General features: G+C 44.4%; 2 protein-coding genes and 1 pseudogene across 2 annotated transcripts in view; 2 read left to right on the forward strand and 1 right to left on the reverse strand.

Annotated features, from left to right (window-relative positions):
• Nucleotides 1-6: 6 nt before the first annotated feature.
• Nucleotides 7-5,118, forward strand: CZIB (CXXC motif containing zinc binding protein). Its single transcript, XM_019666431.1, has 6 exons — nt 7-941; nt 1,307-1,388; nt 1,599-1,630; nt 2,983-3,060; nt 3,750-3,815; nt 4,749-5,118. Exons 1-6 carry the CDS (start codon nt 810-812, stop codon nt 4,824-4,826), a joined length of 468 nt encoding a protein of 155 aa, XP_019521976.1. The 5' UTR covers nt 7-809; the 3' UTR covers nt 4,827-5,118.
• Nucleotides 5,119-6,907: 1,789 nt separating this feature from the next.
• On the forward strand, nt 6,908-8,461 carry LOC109395438 (poly(rC)-binding protein 2 pseudogene; annotated as a pseudogene).
• A 1,045-nt stretch (nt 8,462-9,506) lies between these two features.
• The window catches only part of CPT2 (carnitine palmitoyltransferase 2), a 21,629-nt gene continuing 15,666 nt past the window's right edge, over nt 9,507-15,469 (reverse strand). Inside the window, exons 3-4 of the mRNA XM_019666387.1 lie at nt 11,147-12,480; nt 9,507-10,142 (exon numbers count right to left, since the gene is read on the reverse strand). Coding sequence (XP_019521932.1) covers nt 9,811-10,142; nt 11,147-12,480 — 1,666 coding nt within the window. The 3' untranslated portion in view covers nt 9,507-9,810. The remainder of the gene's footprint in view (nt 10,143-11,146; nt 12,481-15,469) is intronic.

The raw sequence follows: 15,469 nt of genomic DNA on the forward strand, positions 1-15,469 counted from the left end.
TTTTTTTTTTAATAGAACTTTATGTTTGCCTTTTAAAGTTTATTGGTTATTCCTTAATGCAATGCCTTGGAATTTCTTTTGTAATTTTTTCGTCCATTAAATATTTCATGGTATGTAAGCAAATGCTAAACTAAGGGCTACTTGAAGGGATATTGTGATTACTTAGTAAGGAGAATAATTTCACCTTGTTTTATTTGTTGATTAGGTTTTATTGTGAAATCGTTTAATTTTGTGCCTGGCTCCACCCTTAAGGTCCCCGCCCCATACTGGTAATTTAGTACTCAAGTGGCGTGGTCAAGAGGCCCCCTCTTACCTAAGCAGTTTGAAGCCTTCCACTCTCCCAGATCCCAGAGCTTTTGCTTTGTTTTCCTTCTAATCTAAATCCCAGCATTCTTCAATACCTGGCAAATGCCTTTTCTCTTTCAGGAAGCCATCTGACCACCTTTATTTCTATATGTTTTGAAGCCCAAGTGCCAGAGCTTATTTGGGAAATTGATGTTCTTTGGTTTCAAAAAACACAGAATCTAGAGGAGACAGAGAAATACAGTAACAAAAGAGTACTCAGTACTTATACCAGGGGCATACAGGGCCTGTAGGAACACAGAGGAGGCTCCTAACTAGCAGAGTGGGTGGTGGGGCCTGTTGAGGTCATTTCAGTACCCATGAGTCTTGAGTCCCCAGCTAGACTGGGCAATTCTTAGAGGAGGGTGGGGATGCCAACATGAGAAACACGTTGGCCTGTTCTTTGCTCAGAGATAAGTCTGGTTATGTCCTTAGTGGGGCTGAAGTGAAATTACTGAGCCTAGATTATGAGCCTACCTTCTTACCCTTCCCTCAGCATCTGCCCTACTGGGCTAATTACTAATACTCTTTTTTCCCCCAAGATGAAATGTGGCAACTGTGGTGAGATTTCAGAGAAGTGGCAATACATTCGGCTGATGGTAACTGCTCCCCCCACCACCATACCCACACCCACATGTACATATCTGGATAGGGATATGGGGACCCTGTGACCCTAATCTCTGTGGTCTTTGGATCTTGCTTTTTGTGGCTTGGGAGGGCAGGCATTAGTCTGATCAACACTGGGAACAGCAGGCTTCTTTGGGGTTTGAGGCAGAGTTCAAAATCAAGGGGAAGCCCTTTTCCTCAGTCTCAAGAAGCCTCCCCAAGATTCTTGTCCTAGCAAGTCCCTCACCTTCTCTGGGTCTTGGTCTCTTCAACTGGATAATAAGTGATGGGACTGGATATCTTCAGGACCCTATGTCTAATTGATATGTGACTAGAGGTTCTGTTTACTTCTTGCTAGGACAGTGTGGCACTGAAGGGAGGCCGTGGCAGTGCCTCCATGGTCCAGAAGTGTAAGCTGTGCTCAAGGGAAAACTCCATCGGTAGGTCAGGCTGTGAATACTGAGCTTGGTCAGGCTACCCCTAGCTTCCTGGCACCAGACCAAAAGCAGGCCCATGTTACCTGTGGGTGGACCCAAGCCTAACATATGCAAGCTCCTGCAGCAGACTCTCTCCCAGAGCCCCATCTGGGGACCTGCGGCACGGCCAAGGTATGGATTCATGTCAACTTTGTCCTCTGTTTTATGTTTCAGAGATTTTGAGCAGCACCATCAAATCTTACAACGTAAGTTGCCTGCTATAATGGCAGGCATGGTAGGATTAAACCTAAGCTGGGAGCTGGGAGGCCTGGGTTTTACAGTTACAGTTGCACCACAGTGACCTGCCATAGGACATTCATTCATGTGCTTATTTGTTCTTCATTCACTGACTCATCTAGCAGTTGTGTGTTCACCATACACTGACTGGTAAGGAAAAGACTCATAAACAGGCTATTGCAGTGCCTTTTTGTACGTGCTGGGCTGTGGGAGCTTAGGGAACCTCTGATCCAACCTGGCCACTCAGTTTCCATGCTTCCCTGGGAGCACATGCCTTATCTACATCTTAGGGAGAACTAGTGAGCCCTTCTCCGAAACCATGGGTGGGATAGTCCTTTTAATGGTACATCCCATCCTTGATATTGTGCATGTTATTATGTAGTTATACATTATTGTATAACATTAAGTCCAAAGCTGAGGGAGGGTGTGTTTGCTTTGGACTGTTTGTTTAAAGAAGGGCAGTTAACTTGTATTTATCCATTTCTTATTTGGTATTTTTGAAAAATGTCTCATTTATGCCAGATTCTCAGCTTTGTCCTGAAGATTAAGAGAGAAACGAGAACCTGCCCTCAAGTATAAATCATAATCTAGTAGAAGAGAGAGTAGCAAACAAAAAACACGCCAGGGCCAACAGAGAAGTGCCTCATCAGTGCCAGGCACATTTGGTGTGCAGGATATCATTATACAGTGAATGATAGAACAAGAGTGAGTGTGTGGGAATGGCACTTGGGGTCTCTGACCGATGGGTGAGGTAGGCATGAATTTCCTGGCTACACCACCCCTCTCAGAGGTGCCCCCTCCACAAGCAAATATCAGTCAGCCGCCTGCCTTCACAACCTGGCAGATGGTTAACAAAGGGCTGCAGGTAAGTATCATGGGCCGTTTGGATGATCTGGAGACCTTGTAGCTTAATGTTCTTGCTCATATTTGTGATCTTGATCATTTTATTTACCATTTATTGAGCACAGTGTTGGGCTGTCTGCTAGGCACTTTTACATATATTTCATATTCTCACAGTAAGCCTATAATGGTTTCCTCAGCTTCATTTGACAGCCCAGAGGGGAAGAAAGCCAGAGCTCTGCCTCACATCCAGGCAGGTGGACTCGAGTCCATACTCTGTTCTGCATGCAGCATCCCTGTCCAAGGTCTCATGGGGGTCAGGTGCTCAGGGCAGGCTTCTTCCAGAAGAGGATGAGGTGCTCCTGAGTCCCATTCTGGGCTCACAGGGGCAGTAAGGGTCTGCTTGACAGGAAGGAGAAGGACAATGGGGTCATCCTGAGGGCCCAGTTGGGCCCACCTCCTCAATATCCTTTCTTTCTAGGCTGAAGACAATGAGAAGTTCAAGACAATAGTAGAATTTGAGTGCCGGGGCCTCGAACCAGTTGATTTCCAGCCCCAGGTATGTGTGACTTCCTGGGGATCCTGTACCTTTGGGGAGGGCCTATAGAAAGTCACAACAGAACTTTACTTCCTACAGAGACTATGGACTAGGAACTCTCTTTTCTAATAATTATTATTATTAATTAAGTGCCTACCATATGTTGGACACCATACTGGTCACTTTTACATGTTACTGTATTTAGTCCTCACAGTGACACTGTAAAGTTATTCATCCTGTTTTTCAGATGAGGAAAGAACTTCAGAGATTTTGCAGCTTGCTCAGGGTTAGTAAGCAGCAGAACTATATTTGAACCCAGGTCTGTCTGACTCCAGAGCCAGTGCTCATCCCACTTTATTGGTGCAGCATTTACAACTCACAACAAGCCTGTGAGGTAGGCAGAAGAGCTAGTATTGTCATCCCCATTTCGTAAATAAGAGGGGAGTGACATGCCCAGGGTCTTTCAGTCAGGGCTAGTGGAAGGGTTTACCCCACACCGTCTGCCTTCTGGTCCAGGCCTCTAACTGGGGGAACCATTCTAGTCCCAGGGCAGCTGCCAGGCTCTGGAGGCTCAGTAGTTATTCCAGAACAGCTGCCCACACTGCATCTCTGTCCTTCCTTCCCAAAGATGTGAGAAAAGCCAGTTCCCTGGCCAGGCCTCACATGCCTCCTTTCCCTCAGATTAACTGCTGCCTTCTTGTCACCTGCAGGCTGGGTTTGCCGCTGAGGGCGTGGAATCGGGGACAATCTTCAGTGACATTAATCTGCAGGAGAAGGTACAGGACTTGGGGGCCTTGCAGGGTGCTGTGGGGCATCTGGTGGAAATTACCTTTTTGATGAACAAGGCTCATCAATGGAAAACTGACTTTATATCTTTGTGCTTTTTGTTGGTGATTGGGGGTTTAAGATGGCCCCAAGTGTAGTGTTGAAGTGCTATCTGGTATTCCATGTGCAAGAAGGCTGGGATGTGCCTGCTGGAAAAAATACAGGTTAGATAAGTTTTGTTTAGGCAGGAGTTACAGTGCTGTTGGCAGTGAGTTCAATTTTAATGAATTGGCAATATATTAAAAAGGTGTTTTTAAACAGAAACATACAAGAAGCAAGGTTATGTATTGATCGGTTGAAGAAAATGTTGTGATCTAATGTTCCCAGGAACCTAACCTTGTATTTTTTCTGGGAGCAGTGGTTCAGTATTCACTAATTCAGTGTTTGTGGTGACTTTGTAGAACATTACTACGAATAATGAGAATCTACTGTATTACTGGACATGTTACTGCTTTGTAGATAAGGAAGCCTTGTGCTCAGGCTCCAAAGGAAGAAAGGACAGAAACTTCAATTTGCATAGCATCTAATAATAACACTAACTGGAATTTACTGAGCTTTTGTATGTGCCTGGCACTATGCTAAATACTTTTACACATTACCTTATTTGATTCTTTCAATATTCAACATGCATTCTATTGTTGTTCCTCCCTTCTTTTTTTTAAAATAGAAGACAGCACTGAGGATCAGAATGATTAAGTGACTTGCCCAAAAATCACAAAGCTAGAAGAGCTAGAATTCACACCTGAGCAGTCTGGCTCTGTTCTGGGTCATACATGTTCATGAATATCTGAGTCAGAGCCCGAACTGAGCCTTGTAAGTCCCAGTGTTCCTCACTGTCCCAGGCTGCCTCATGAGGCTAATACTGCCTTTTTTATTTTTCATAGGACTGGACTGAATATGATGAAAAGGCTCAGGAGTCTGTGGGAATCTACGAGGTGACCCACCAGTTTGTGAAGTGCTGAACCCTCTTCCTGCACACTTGCCTCTAAGAACTGAGAAGGGACAATGTGCCCCAAGCAGCAGAGCCCACTGAGGCTCATCCCCTCATCCCTTGTTTCCTGGCAGCTCTCCAAGCCCTCAGTCTGCATGCTGGGCTCTGTCACAGCTTCCAGGCCCCACCAATAAAGCCCCCGTTTGTGCTGTACTTGTACACGAAGGTAGTCAGGTAGCAGCCACTCCCTCCACAAATAAGAATTCATGTTGGAGGTCTTACTGCTTCCTGACACCTTCCCACAATAAGAATCTTACACTTGATCCAATTTGCAAACTACGTAGGAGCACACAGCTTCTAAGGGCTCTCTAGCTCTTGGGGAGTGGGCAAGTCAACCCAGGAGACCAAAGGTGTCAAGGCCAATGGTACAAAGTGCAGCTGAGCCTGTGGAATGATGCCATGAGCACAACAGTCCTGAGCCAAGACACTGCATTGACCAGCTTGGCTCTCAAGGAAACACAGGCATCTCTGTTAGCTGGTGTCATTTAATATCCCAGGGCCAGAAGGGACTGTAGAGATCAGCAGTCCAGTCCTGGCATGAATCTGCTCTATAAAATATTGACCAGATGGTCATTAGGTCTCTGCTCACTTGCTGTGATGGGGCAGCCTCCTCCCGTCAGGGAAGTCAGTATGAAAATTCTTACCCCGAGTCAGCTTCCTGTGGCTCCTGAGGTCCTAGTTTGTCCCCTTTGTGACACACTTCGTATTCTCCCCCCTGGACAGCTCTGGAGATGTGAAGACAACAGTCACGGGCCTGGCTCCCTGGGTCTGAAGATCCCACACACACTGGACAGTTATTCAGTGCACAGTTAGGTCATGAGGGCGTGCTCATGCCTTCAAACTGTTGAACCTACCACTTGGAAAACCTGTTACAAGAGACCTTATTTCTCCAGTGTTCTGCTCAAGCCTGGAATTCTTTGGAAGTTAAAATACCTTCATTTTCTGAATGGCCTACAGGGAAAGGGTCTGCCCACTCTCAGGCTGAATGTGAGGCACTAGGAAAGGCATCCTCTGACTTCCAGTAAAGGTGGCTGTGCCCAAGGGTGGTGAAGAGTTACTTACCTTGTACCCTTTCCAGTCTGGCAGCTACATCATGTTTCCTCTAAGTCCCCTGTGTTCCTGGCTCCTGGGCCTGTTCTTTTTGGCACCTGACAAAAACGGCTTCTTTGCCCCTCCTTCCCAGCAAGTCCACTCACTGGGTCTAAGGCACAGCCCAGCCTGAAAGCAAGGGGAAGCTCAGGCTGGATGAGCAGACTTTTTGGTTTTTAGTCTCTTTACCAGCTAGTGTGTGTTAAGCTTATGGACAAACACTAAAAGGACCTCAGTGTTTATATTTTAAATTATTTTCTCACCTTTCAGGAGGTAGAGGAACGCAAATAATCATTAACATTAAAAGAAAAAGTAGAGTATGTCAATAGATGCAGAAAAAGTATTCAGTAAAATTCAGTATCCATTCAACAGCAAAAACCACCACAGAAACTTAGCAAACTAGGAATAGAAAGGAACTACCCTCACTTCCTAAAGGATAGCTACAGAAAACCTATAGCAGATGTGTTTGAAGTATTCAAGATGAGGGTTAGGAGAGGATACCATCAATCACTCTTATTTATTGTGCTTTAGGGTTCCATACTGTGATAAGACAATAAAAAGGAAGGTGAAAGGATTAAAAAGAATTTTTCAATGATTTTCCACTTAGCAAATCCAAAAGCATTAAGTGCTGGATTTAAGATCAATATACAAAAATCAAATGTATTTTGGTACACTGGCAACATGCAAAATATAAAAGTATTTTAAATAGCAACAAAAGCCCCCAAAAGTAACTAGGAATTAGATCTATCAAAGAGGTGCCAGACCAGCAGAGGCAGCAGCTGGAGCAGCCGCAGCTGCGGCCTTGCCCATCTGCCTGCCCCGGGTCTCTTTCCCCCTTCCTCCTTCGCTCGCCCCGCGGGGGGCCCCCTTCACCTTCCCGCCCACTTCCCTTTTCCCCTCAGTCGCCTCCCGCCTGCAGTTTTTGGCTTTCACCCCCACCAGTGACCAAAGACTTGACCACTCAAAGTCCAGCTCCCCAGAACACTGCTCGACATAAGACACCGGTGTGATTGAAGGTGGATTAAACGTCACTCTCACCATCCGGCTACTTACGCATGGAAAGGAAGTAGGCAGTATCATCGGAAAGAAAGAATCAGTTAAGAAGATGCGCGCGTATCAACATCTCAGAAGGGAATTGTCCTGAGAGAATTATCACTAATGCCATCTTCAAAGCCTTTGCTATGATCGTTGACAAACTAGAAGAGGACATTAGCAGCTCTATGACCAATAGCACAGCTGCCAGTAGACCCCCAGTCACCCTAAGGCTGGTGGTCCCTGCTAGTCAGTGTGGCTCTCTCATTGGGAAAGGTGGTTGCAAGATCAAGGAAATAAGAGAGTACAGGGGCTCAGGTCCAGGTGGCAGGGGATATGCTCCCCACCTCAACTGAGTGGACCATCACTATTGCTGGCATTCCACAATCCATCATTGAGTATGTGAAACAGATCTGCGTGGTCATGTTGGAGTCCCGTCCCCCCCACCCCCCACCCCCGAAAGGGCATGACCATCCCGTTCTGGCCCAAGCTGTCCAGTTCTCCAGGCATCTTTGCAGGTGGTCAGGACAGGTACAGCACAGGCAGCGACAATGCGAGCTTTCCCCACTCCACCCCGTCCATGTGCCTCAACCCTGACCTGGAGGGACCACCTCTAGAGGCCTGTGCCATTCAAGGACAGTATGCCATTCCACAGCCAGATTTGACCAAGTTGCACCAGTTGGCAATGCAGCAGTCTCATTTTCCCATGACACATGGCAACACCGGATTCAGTGCAGGTTTGGATGCATCTGCTCAGACTACTTCTCATGAACTCACCATTCCAAATGATTTGATTGGCTGCATAATCGGGCGTCAGGGCGCCAAAATCAATGCGATCCGTCAGATGGGGCGCAGATCAAAATTGCGAACCCAGTGGAAGGATCTACTGATAGGCAGGTTACCATCACTGGATCTGCTGCTAGCATTAGCCTGGCTCAATATCTAATCAATGTCAGGCTTTCTTCGGAGACGGGTGGCATGGGGAGCAGCTAGAACAATGCAGATTCATCCATAATCCCTTTCTGCTGTTCACCACCACCCATGATCCATCCATCTGTGTAGTTTCTAAACAGTCAAAGCGATTCCAGGTTTTAAAATAGTTTGTAAATTTTCAGTTTCTACACACTATCATCCACTCATGATTTTTTAATTAAAGCGTTTTAATTCCTTTAAAAAAAAATCTATCAAAGAGGTTCATGCCCTTAATGGAGAATATTATTAAACTTTACTGAATTATAGTAAAGCCTAAATAAGTGGAGACCTATACTGTTATTAATAGATAGGAAGATATTATAAAGATGATCATTTACTACAAATATTTATAAAATTGTTGAAATCTCAACTTTTTTTAACAACTGGATTCTGAAATCTGTATGATACAACAGGTGGGAGACTTCCTCTATCAGATATCATGATGTACTCATAAAGCAGTGACAAGCCAGTATGTTTTTGGCAATGTGATACTAAAAGACCAATGGCACAGTAGTCTTTTGTATGTATGTTTGTATGAAAACTGGTTAGACAGGTGGTGGTGCAGATCATGGGGAAATTAACCTGAATGGTGCTGAGGCAATTGTTTAACTTTGTGCGAAAAAATTGGGACCCTACTTCACACCGCACACAAGCCTATTCCAAGGTTAGTTGTCTTGAGTGTTTTGGTGCAGCAGTGTATTGGGGTAGAAGAGACCTGGGCTTGCTCACTGTAAACCCCTGGGCAAGTATCATCAAGTGAGGACCTGGTGGAACCAGAAGTTCAGGTATTCCTGATTGTGGTTCATGAACAAGAGCAGCATTTTGTTTTTAGGTGCATTGGCAGCCATCAAATGTCTGATCAAAAACGGAATACAGAGAACCTGATACCCGTTGGGTATTCATTAAATAATTACTGAGTGAAGGATGGGTAGAATCAGCTAAGATGTGATGGAATGTTTATAAGGAGGATGAAATGAGATAATGCATTGGAAATGCTTGGCAACTGGCTCAAACCAAAATAACAGCTGTCCAGTAACTCGCTGGGCAAGCGACTGGGAATGCAGGTAAAACCATTCTTTTTCAAAAAAACACCCTTTTGTGGTACAGCAGTGTTCTAACAGTAAGTTGTAAAATTCTGTGTTCATGTCACTCCATGGAGAAGTTTCAAATACAAAATGTACAGTAATTGCTTCTACGTTAGGCCATAATTAGTACATGAGATTCAACTGGTTAAAACAAACACATACCAATTATAAATCTTCCTTTGGCTGGAACAATAGTAAAATGGCACTTCCTAAATCCATTGGAATAACTTTGATTGCAGCAGGACTATCAGAATCAGGCATCAGCAGTTTACTGCTTAGAAAAATGAAGAGGATTTTTAGAGAGGATGTCCCAGGAGAGAGGCTAGTTTATAGAGAGGATGAAACAGCATTTTCCGCCATCAGAAGAGCCAGGAGCCACTTACTATTACCTGAACTTACTGTTGGAAAGTTCTTTGTGGGGATAGGAAATTAGGTTTAAAAAAACAAACAAACAAACAAAAAACCCCAAGAGGAACCATCTCTAAGCAATAATTTTATTTTCTGCCTCAATAATAAATACACCTGAGTTATTTTTCCAACTCCTACCACCTGATCAAGTGCCCTTAAAACTGAAATCTCACATTAGCCATGATCTAGACCCACTCAGAAAATATATGTTTAGCTTTAAAACCATGATCTTAAAGCTCAAGCTTTACAGCACTGAGTGCTCAGGCACCTCATGATTAGTTTCATTAGTCACAGAATAGCACCTGTTAGCTACAAAGGCCTCAACTTCCATGTCAATGAAGCGATGGAGGCTTTTAACCTGCCCAAAAGCTAAGATTTGATGGATTTGCCTTCTATGGCATCAAACATGTCTTCTAAGGCCTTCTCCACACATTGGAGAAATTCCCGGGCATTGCGACCTGGGTAGGAGGAGACATTGCAGCCTATCCAGTTGTCATGAACAGCATACCCAATGCCAAAGCCATTAGAGACCACAGGGGCAAAGCCGCCGACATTCACTGCTGGGCTGCTCAGCGTGCTTGTGGACAGGATGTTGTGGTTTATCTGCCCATATGCAGGGTCCAGGAATAGCTCAGGCAGGACAATTCCTTTAGCTGCCGCCAGGTATCGCAGAGCAAATAAGTGTCGGTCAAAGCCCTGGCCTGTCAGAGACAAAATGAAAAGCCAGAGTCTCAGAATCTCAGAACTGAAAGGGATCTTAGTAAAAACCCCCCACCCATGAAGGAGTCCCCTTCACAGCATCCTTGAGCATGGAAGAAGGGACTGCCTGCCTCTGCCTGCGCACCTCCAGGTCACTAACCTGTGCAGCAGTTCATTCTAGAATATTTCCTTAAAAAAGCTGTCAACAGCTAAACTAAAATGAGCCTAAAATGAAAACATGATTTTTAAAAGTCTGAAACTAAATTAGTTTAGTCAAACAGTCAAGAAAAGTACGTGAAGAGAGCTATGGACTCAAATACTAAAATAAAACCCAAAATCCAAGTCAAGTGTAAAAGACAACATTGAGTCAGTGGAACAAAATGGCAAGGGTTCGAATCTCAGCTTTACTGCTAATTTGCTGTGTAACCCTGGGCCAGTGGCCTCAGTTGCCTGCCTATAAAATGGGGAAGGACGAGACCAGAATGGCTTGGAGGTTCCTTTCAGTTCCAGGACTTTGGCTACATGAAAGAATTGGACTATGTGATCCTCCAGGTCCTTTCCTGGTCTCAAATTTTACTACAAAGAGGCAAAAAAGGATGACACTTAGATTTGGGAAGACCTTCTGAGATGGCCTATGTACAGGGAGCCAACACACTGTATCTGAGGTAAAGTAAGAGGGGCTGTGGGCTTAGAAATCCTCAATCGTCAAAACTGAGTCTGATGACCAATAAATAATCGAGAATTGTGTCACACCTGAAAGTGACCTTAAATGAGGATGAGATTAGATGCATTTTCCTATCCCTGCTTAGGAAGAGAGAACATTCTGATCCCTAGAGGCTCGTCTAGCTGTTTGGGCTATTAGGTAGAAAAAAATAATCACCTGTGAGTGGCAGATGGCGTAAACCTAGTGATGGGGTGGAAATCAGATGTGGGTAGAATATTATCGAGGCTTACCCTCGTGCTGAGGGCAATGAGACCCAAGGGCACGCTCCCCACCCCATCTCACCCATTGCTGCTTCTTTGGTCAGCTGGTTGTGGTATTTCGAGCACTCGGCTATCATCTGCTGAAGCTCTCCAGCACTGTGCTTGGAGGGCTCCCTGACAAAGGCCTCGGAGCACCTCTTTGTGAAGACGGAGGCGGGGCGGATGGTCTCAGTGCGGCCATGCTTGAATGCTGCAGTGCTGCAGGACTCGTAGGTGGCCACCGTCTGCCCATACTGCCGCAGAAAGGCCATCTGGAAGGCCAGCTGGGCCACCGAGTCAGGGCTCAGCTTCTGCTTCTTCAAGAATTCTTTGCCACCTCTCTGAAATTGGATAAAGTCAATGGTGAGGGTTTTCATAGTGGCATCAAACTTTTCCTTAGCAGCACTAATGCCAGTCTTTAAGGCGTCGTTCAGCTTGAAGTTGAGTTTCTGCACAGCAGCAGAAGAGTCGGTGCTGGCCGGCTGGCTCTGTGGAGTGATGGCAGGGGCCTGAGTGCTGTCTTTAAATACTTCGTTGAAAAACCTGAGCACTGCAACACCATCGCCCCAAGCATGCTCAAAGTGGACAGCAGCAGTGCCATCCTTGGCTATAATGAGGTTAAAGGATTTATCAAACCAGCGGTTTGTGCCATCACCATGCAGCATGTTGTGGGACAAGTGGACAAGGTCCTTAATGGGGAAGTCATCTAGGCAGAGACAGAACACGGCGGAGTCCACTTTCCTCAGGGTCTCTTCATTGCCCCCACTCACCAGCTTTTGCCTGAGCTCTGCCCAGACATCTCGGTTCTCACTGGTCAAATATGCCAGTGGAAACTCAGGGGCAGGGCTATTGTCTGAGAGAATGTACTTCAGATGAGCCTGAATTTCAGAGGCGCTCACAATGTTCCCATCTTGATCCAGGACATCAAAGACATAGAAGTGTCCTTTTCTTAGGACCAGGAGGTGTCTGGCTTTATCATCAGTGAAAAGTTCATCCCGGCTGGGTTTAGGTAAACGAGTTGAATTGAAAAGGCGAAAATACTGGGACATATCCAGAGGATATGCATTAACCAAGTAGGCACCATACCAAGATAGAGAGGAAGGCACAAAGCGTATGAGTCTCTTGAAGGTATCAGTGTCACTTTTGGCAGGGTTCAAGTGAAACACTTCTGGCTCCAAAAGGCCATCCCGGAGTGTCTTCAGAAACCGGATGGCAGAAACAGTCATGTTGGTCGCTCGGGTGAGCTGGTCATTATACTCAGACTTTGGGTCAGGGTTGAATGCCATAAATGGATTAAAGTTCAGGACAACGGAGTCTCGAGCAGTTAAGTACATATCAAACCAGGGGCCTAAAATATGAAAATAAAAAACAACATAAATGCAGAAGAAATGGCATCAACCTCCAGAGGGTCAAATTTCCTGATTATATTTTTGATCTGCAATAATTCATGTTATATAAACAGGATCATACAATATGTGGTCTTTTGCAACTGGCTTCTATCACTTACAACGTTTTTGTGGTTCATCCACGCTGTAGCATATATAAGCTCATTTCTTTTTATTGCTGAATAATATTTCACTATATGTGTATACCACATTTTGTTTATCCATTCATCAGTTGATGGACATTTGGGTTGCTTCCATTTCTTGGTTATTATGAATAATGCTGGTATACACAAGTTTTATGTGGATGTAGACATATGTTCTCAATTCTCTCAAGGATATAGCTAGATGTGGAATTGCTAGGTCATATGATAAGTCTACGTTTAACCTTTTGAGGAACTACTAGGGTGTTTTCCAAAGTAGCTGCACCATTACCACCAGCAGCGTATGAGGGTTCCAATTTCTCCACATCCTTGGCAACATTTATTATTGTTATTGTCTGTCTTTTTGGTTGGAGCTATTCTGGTAGGTAACCATCATTGTGGTTTTGATTTGTATTTCCCTAATGTTTATTAATTGCCTTTTCTTCATTCTATTTCCTTTCTTGACTCTTAAAGGAATAAAATACCTCACCTGTATTCGTGCTGAAACGTAATAGTTGTTAATTCCCATCCCATCTCCTTAGGTTTCTCATTTCATCTCCCTTCAGGGACAACATTCACACTTGACTGTCTCCCTAATATGGGGAAAGTCTTCTGTGTACTATGTACATTTGTGCACTCTCTCTTTTAGGAAATGCTCTTAAAGCAGTTAAAAATAACTATTTGTGCATGTGGACCATTCAAATTAGCCCTCTGCATTCCTGTGGATGTTTTGCTTGTAAAAATTCCAGAAGCATTATTTTATCAGAAAATGTGTCTTCAAGGGAAGTTCCTGCTGGGATTAGCAAGCATGGATGAACTCTACAAATAAGGAGGACGGTCTTCCATTAGGGGAAATAATTTTCACATGTAAAGCATGGGGGAAAGGATTAATGGACACAAACTTATCTATTATTCATTTGTTGGTCCATTCTTTCCTTGAGAATCAGTGCTGTGCCAGGCCCTGGTCCAGGGGATATAGAGAGGAACAGGACATGGAGTTTGATTTGGGAGAACTCTACTGAAGGAAACAAACAGAATTAAAACATAATACGATGCACTAAAATGGTAAGAGAATAGAAGTATGGGGGGAGCGGGTAAGATATCTTGGAAGAAAAAATACATGAATTTATGCCTCTGAACCATTCAGTAAAAGAATTTTAAAGACACATAAACCAATAAGGCAAAGAGAATGAGAGAGGAGAAAAGAGTGAATATCAGAAGTTGAAAACATTGAGGCATCTGGTAATGACTAAAACTAACTCAAGAGGGCCAACCTTAAGCTGGCAGCAGAGAAAGCCAAGAAATAATATGATCCAGAGGGCTCAGGAATTGGCAGCCTAGATCTATGTGGTTAAAAGACTATGTAATTAGACCCCCAGTGCCACCCCTCAAATATCCTCCCCACTCCAGTGGCAGATTTAAGTTTTATTCCCTGGAGAAAGTAACATTAGGGGACAGAAATCACACTTGAGATCTCAAGCTTTCTTCCCTTATCCCACTCCTACAACACTAGTGACCAGGAAAATACCTTTTGGCAATTGACTGGAAAAGCCTTTCCTGGGAGCCTAACCCACAGACACTAACTTTAACGTCGCCCAAGGAAATAGTTTAGCCAGATCACATTAGTGAAGCTGTGACTGACAAGCCCCACCCTTGTCCATAAGAGTTTTTGTTTTGTTTTTCATTTTATTGGGGAACAGCCATGGTCATTGGTTACACACTGCTTTCATGCTACAATGGCATAGTTGACTCTTTTAAGGAGGGTGCAGCTCACAGTGGCCCATGCAGGGATTGAACCAGCAACCTTGGTGTTATCAGCACCACACTGTAACCAGCTGAGCTAACCAATCAGCCCCCCAAAAGCTTTTTAATGTCTCATTTGTATCCAAGACAACAGAGAAGGATTATGAAGCATCTGAAGAAAGAGGACAAAACAAACAGGAAAAAGCAACTTGGAGACAGACTATGAAGAAAGATGAGAACTTAAAAAAAAAAAACCCAGATAAACTATTAAGGACATAGAAAGCTAAACATAAGAAAGTATAAAATAATTATTAACTTGAGAGAAAACGAAAAGTTCACATGGGAAAGGAAAAACAATCCCAATGTGCTATACAACGCAGCTGACAATAGCATTTACATGCTCATAATAGTGTTAACACTAAATACTGAGCTAATCTAAATGACTAATAACTACATTGTGAAAATAAGGGGATAGGCAATGTGCATGTATGTGGTGGGGATATAAGAGACTGCTAAATTCTAATCTTCTCTAGTGAGATGTCAATAAATAATGCCTAAAACTAAAAAAGTTAAGATGCATCAATATAAGTGTGTAATTTAGATAATGAGGATACGTTATCAAAAGAATCAGGGGCCAGTGGAGTGGCTCGGTTGGTTAAGAGCGCGAGCTCTGAGCAACAGGGTCACCGGTTCGATTCCCATGAGCCAGTGAGCTGTGCCCGAGCTGAGCTGCTGCTGAGCTGCCAAAAGGTGGCAGGATGGCTCAGTTGGTGAGAGCACGTGCTCCTAACAACAAGGTTTCTGGTTCAACTCCCGCATGGAATGGTGGGCTACACCCACCCACAACTAAGATTGAACTGGCACCTTGAGCTGAGCGGCTGCGAGCTGCCAACGGGCAGCCGGATGGCGACTAGACTTGGAGCTGAGCCAGCTGCGCCCTCCACAACTAAGATTGAAGGACAACAACTTGGCTGTTTCCCTTCCCCAATTCCCCAACACTGTTCCCCTTTCCCAATTCCCCAATAAAATCTTAAAAAAAAAAAAATCAGATAGCAGCTGAAAGTGAGAAGTGGGAAATTAGGGGAGGGTCAGGAATTT

This window comes from Hipposideros armiger, unplaced genomic scaffold (assembly GCF_001890085.2).
Source record: "Hipposideros armiger isolate ML-2016 unplaced genomic scaffold, ASM189008v1 scaffold_469, whole genome shotgun sequence".
Classification (NCBI taxonomy): Eukaryota; Metazoa; Chordata; class Mammalia; order Chiroptera; family Hipposideridae; genus Hipposideros; species Hipposideros armiger.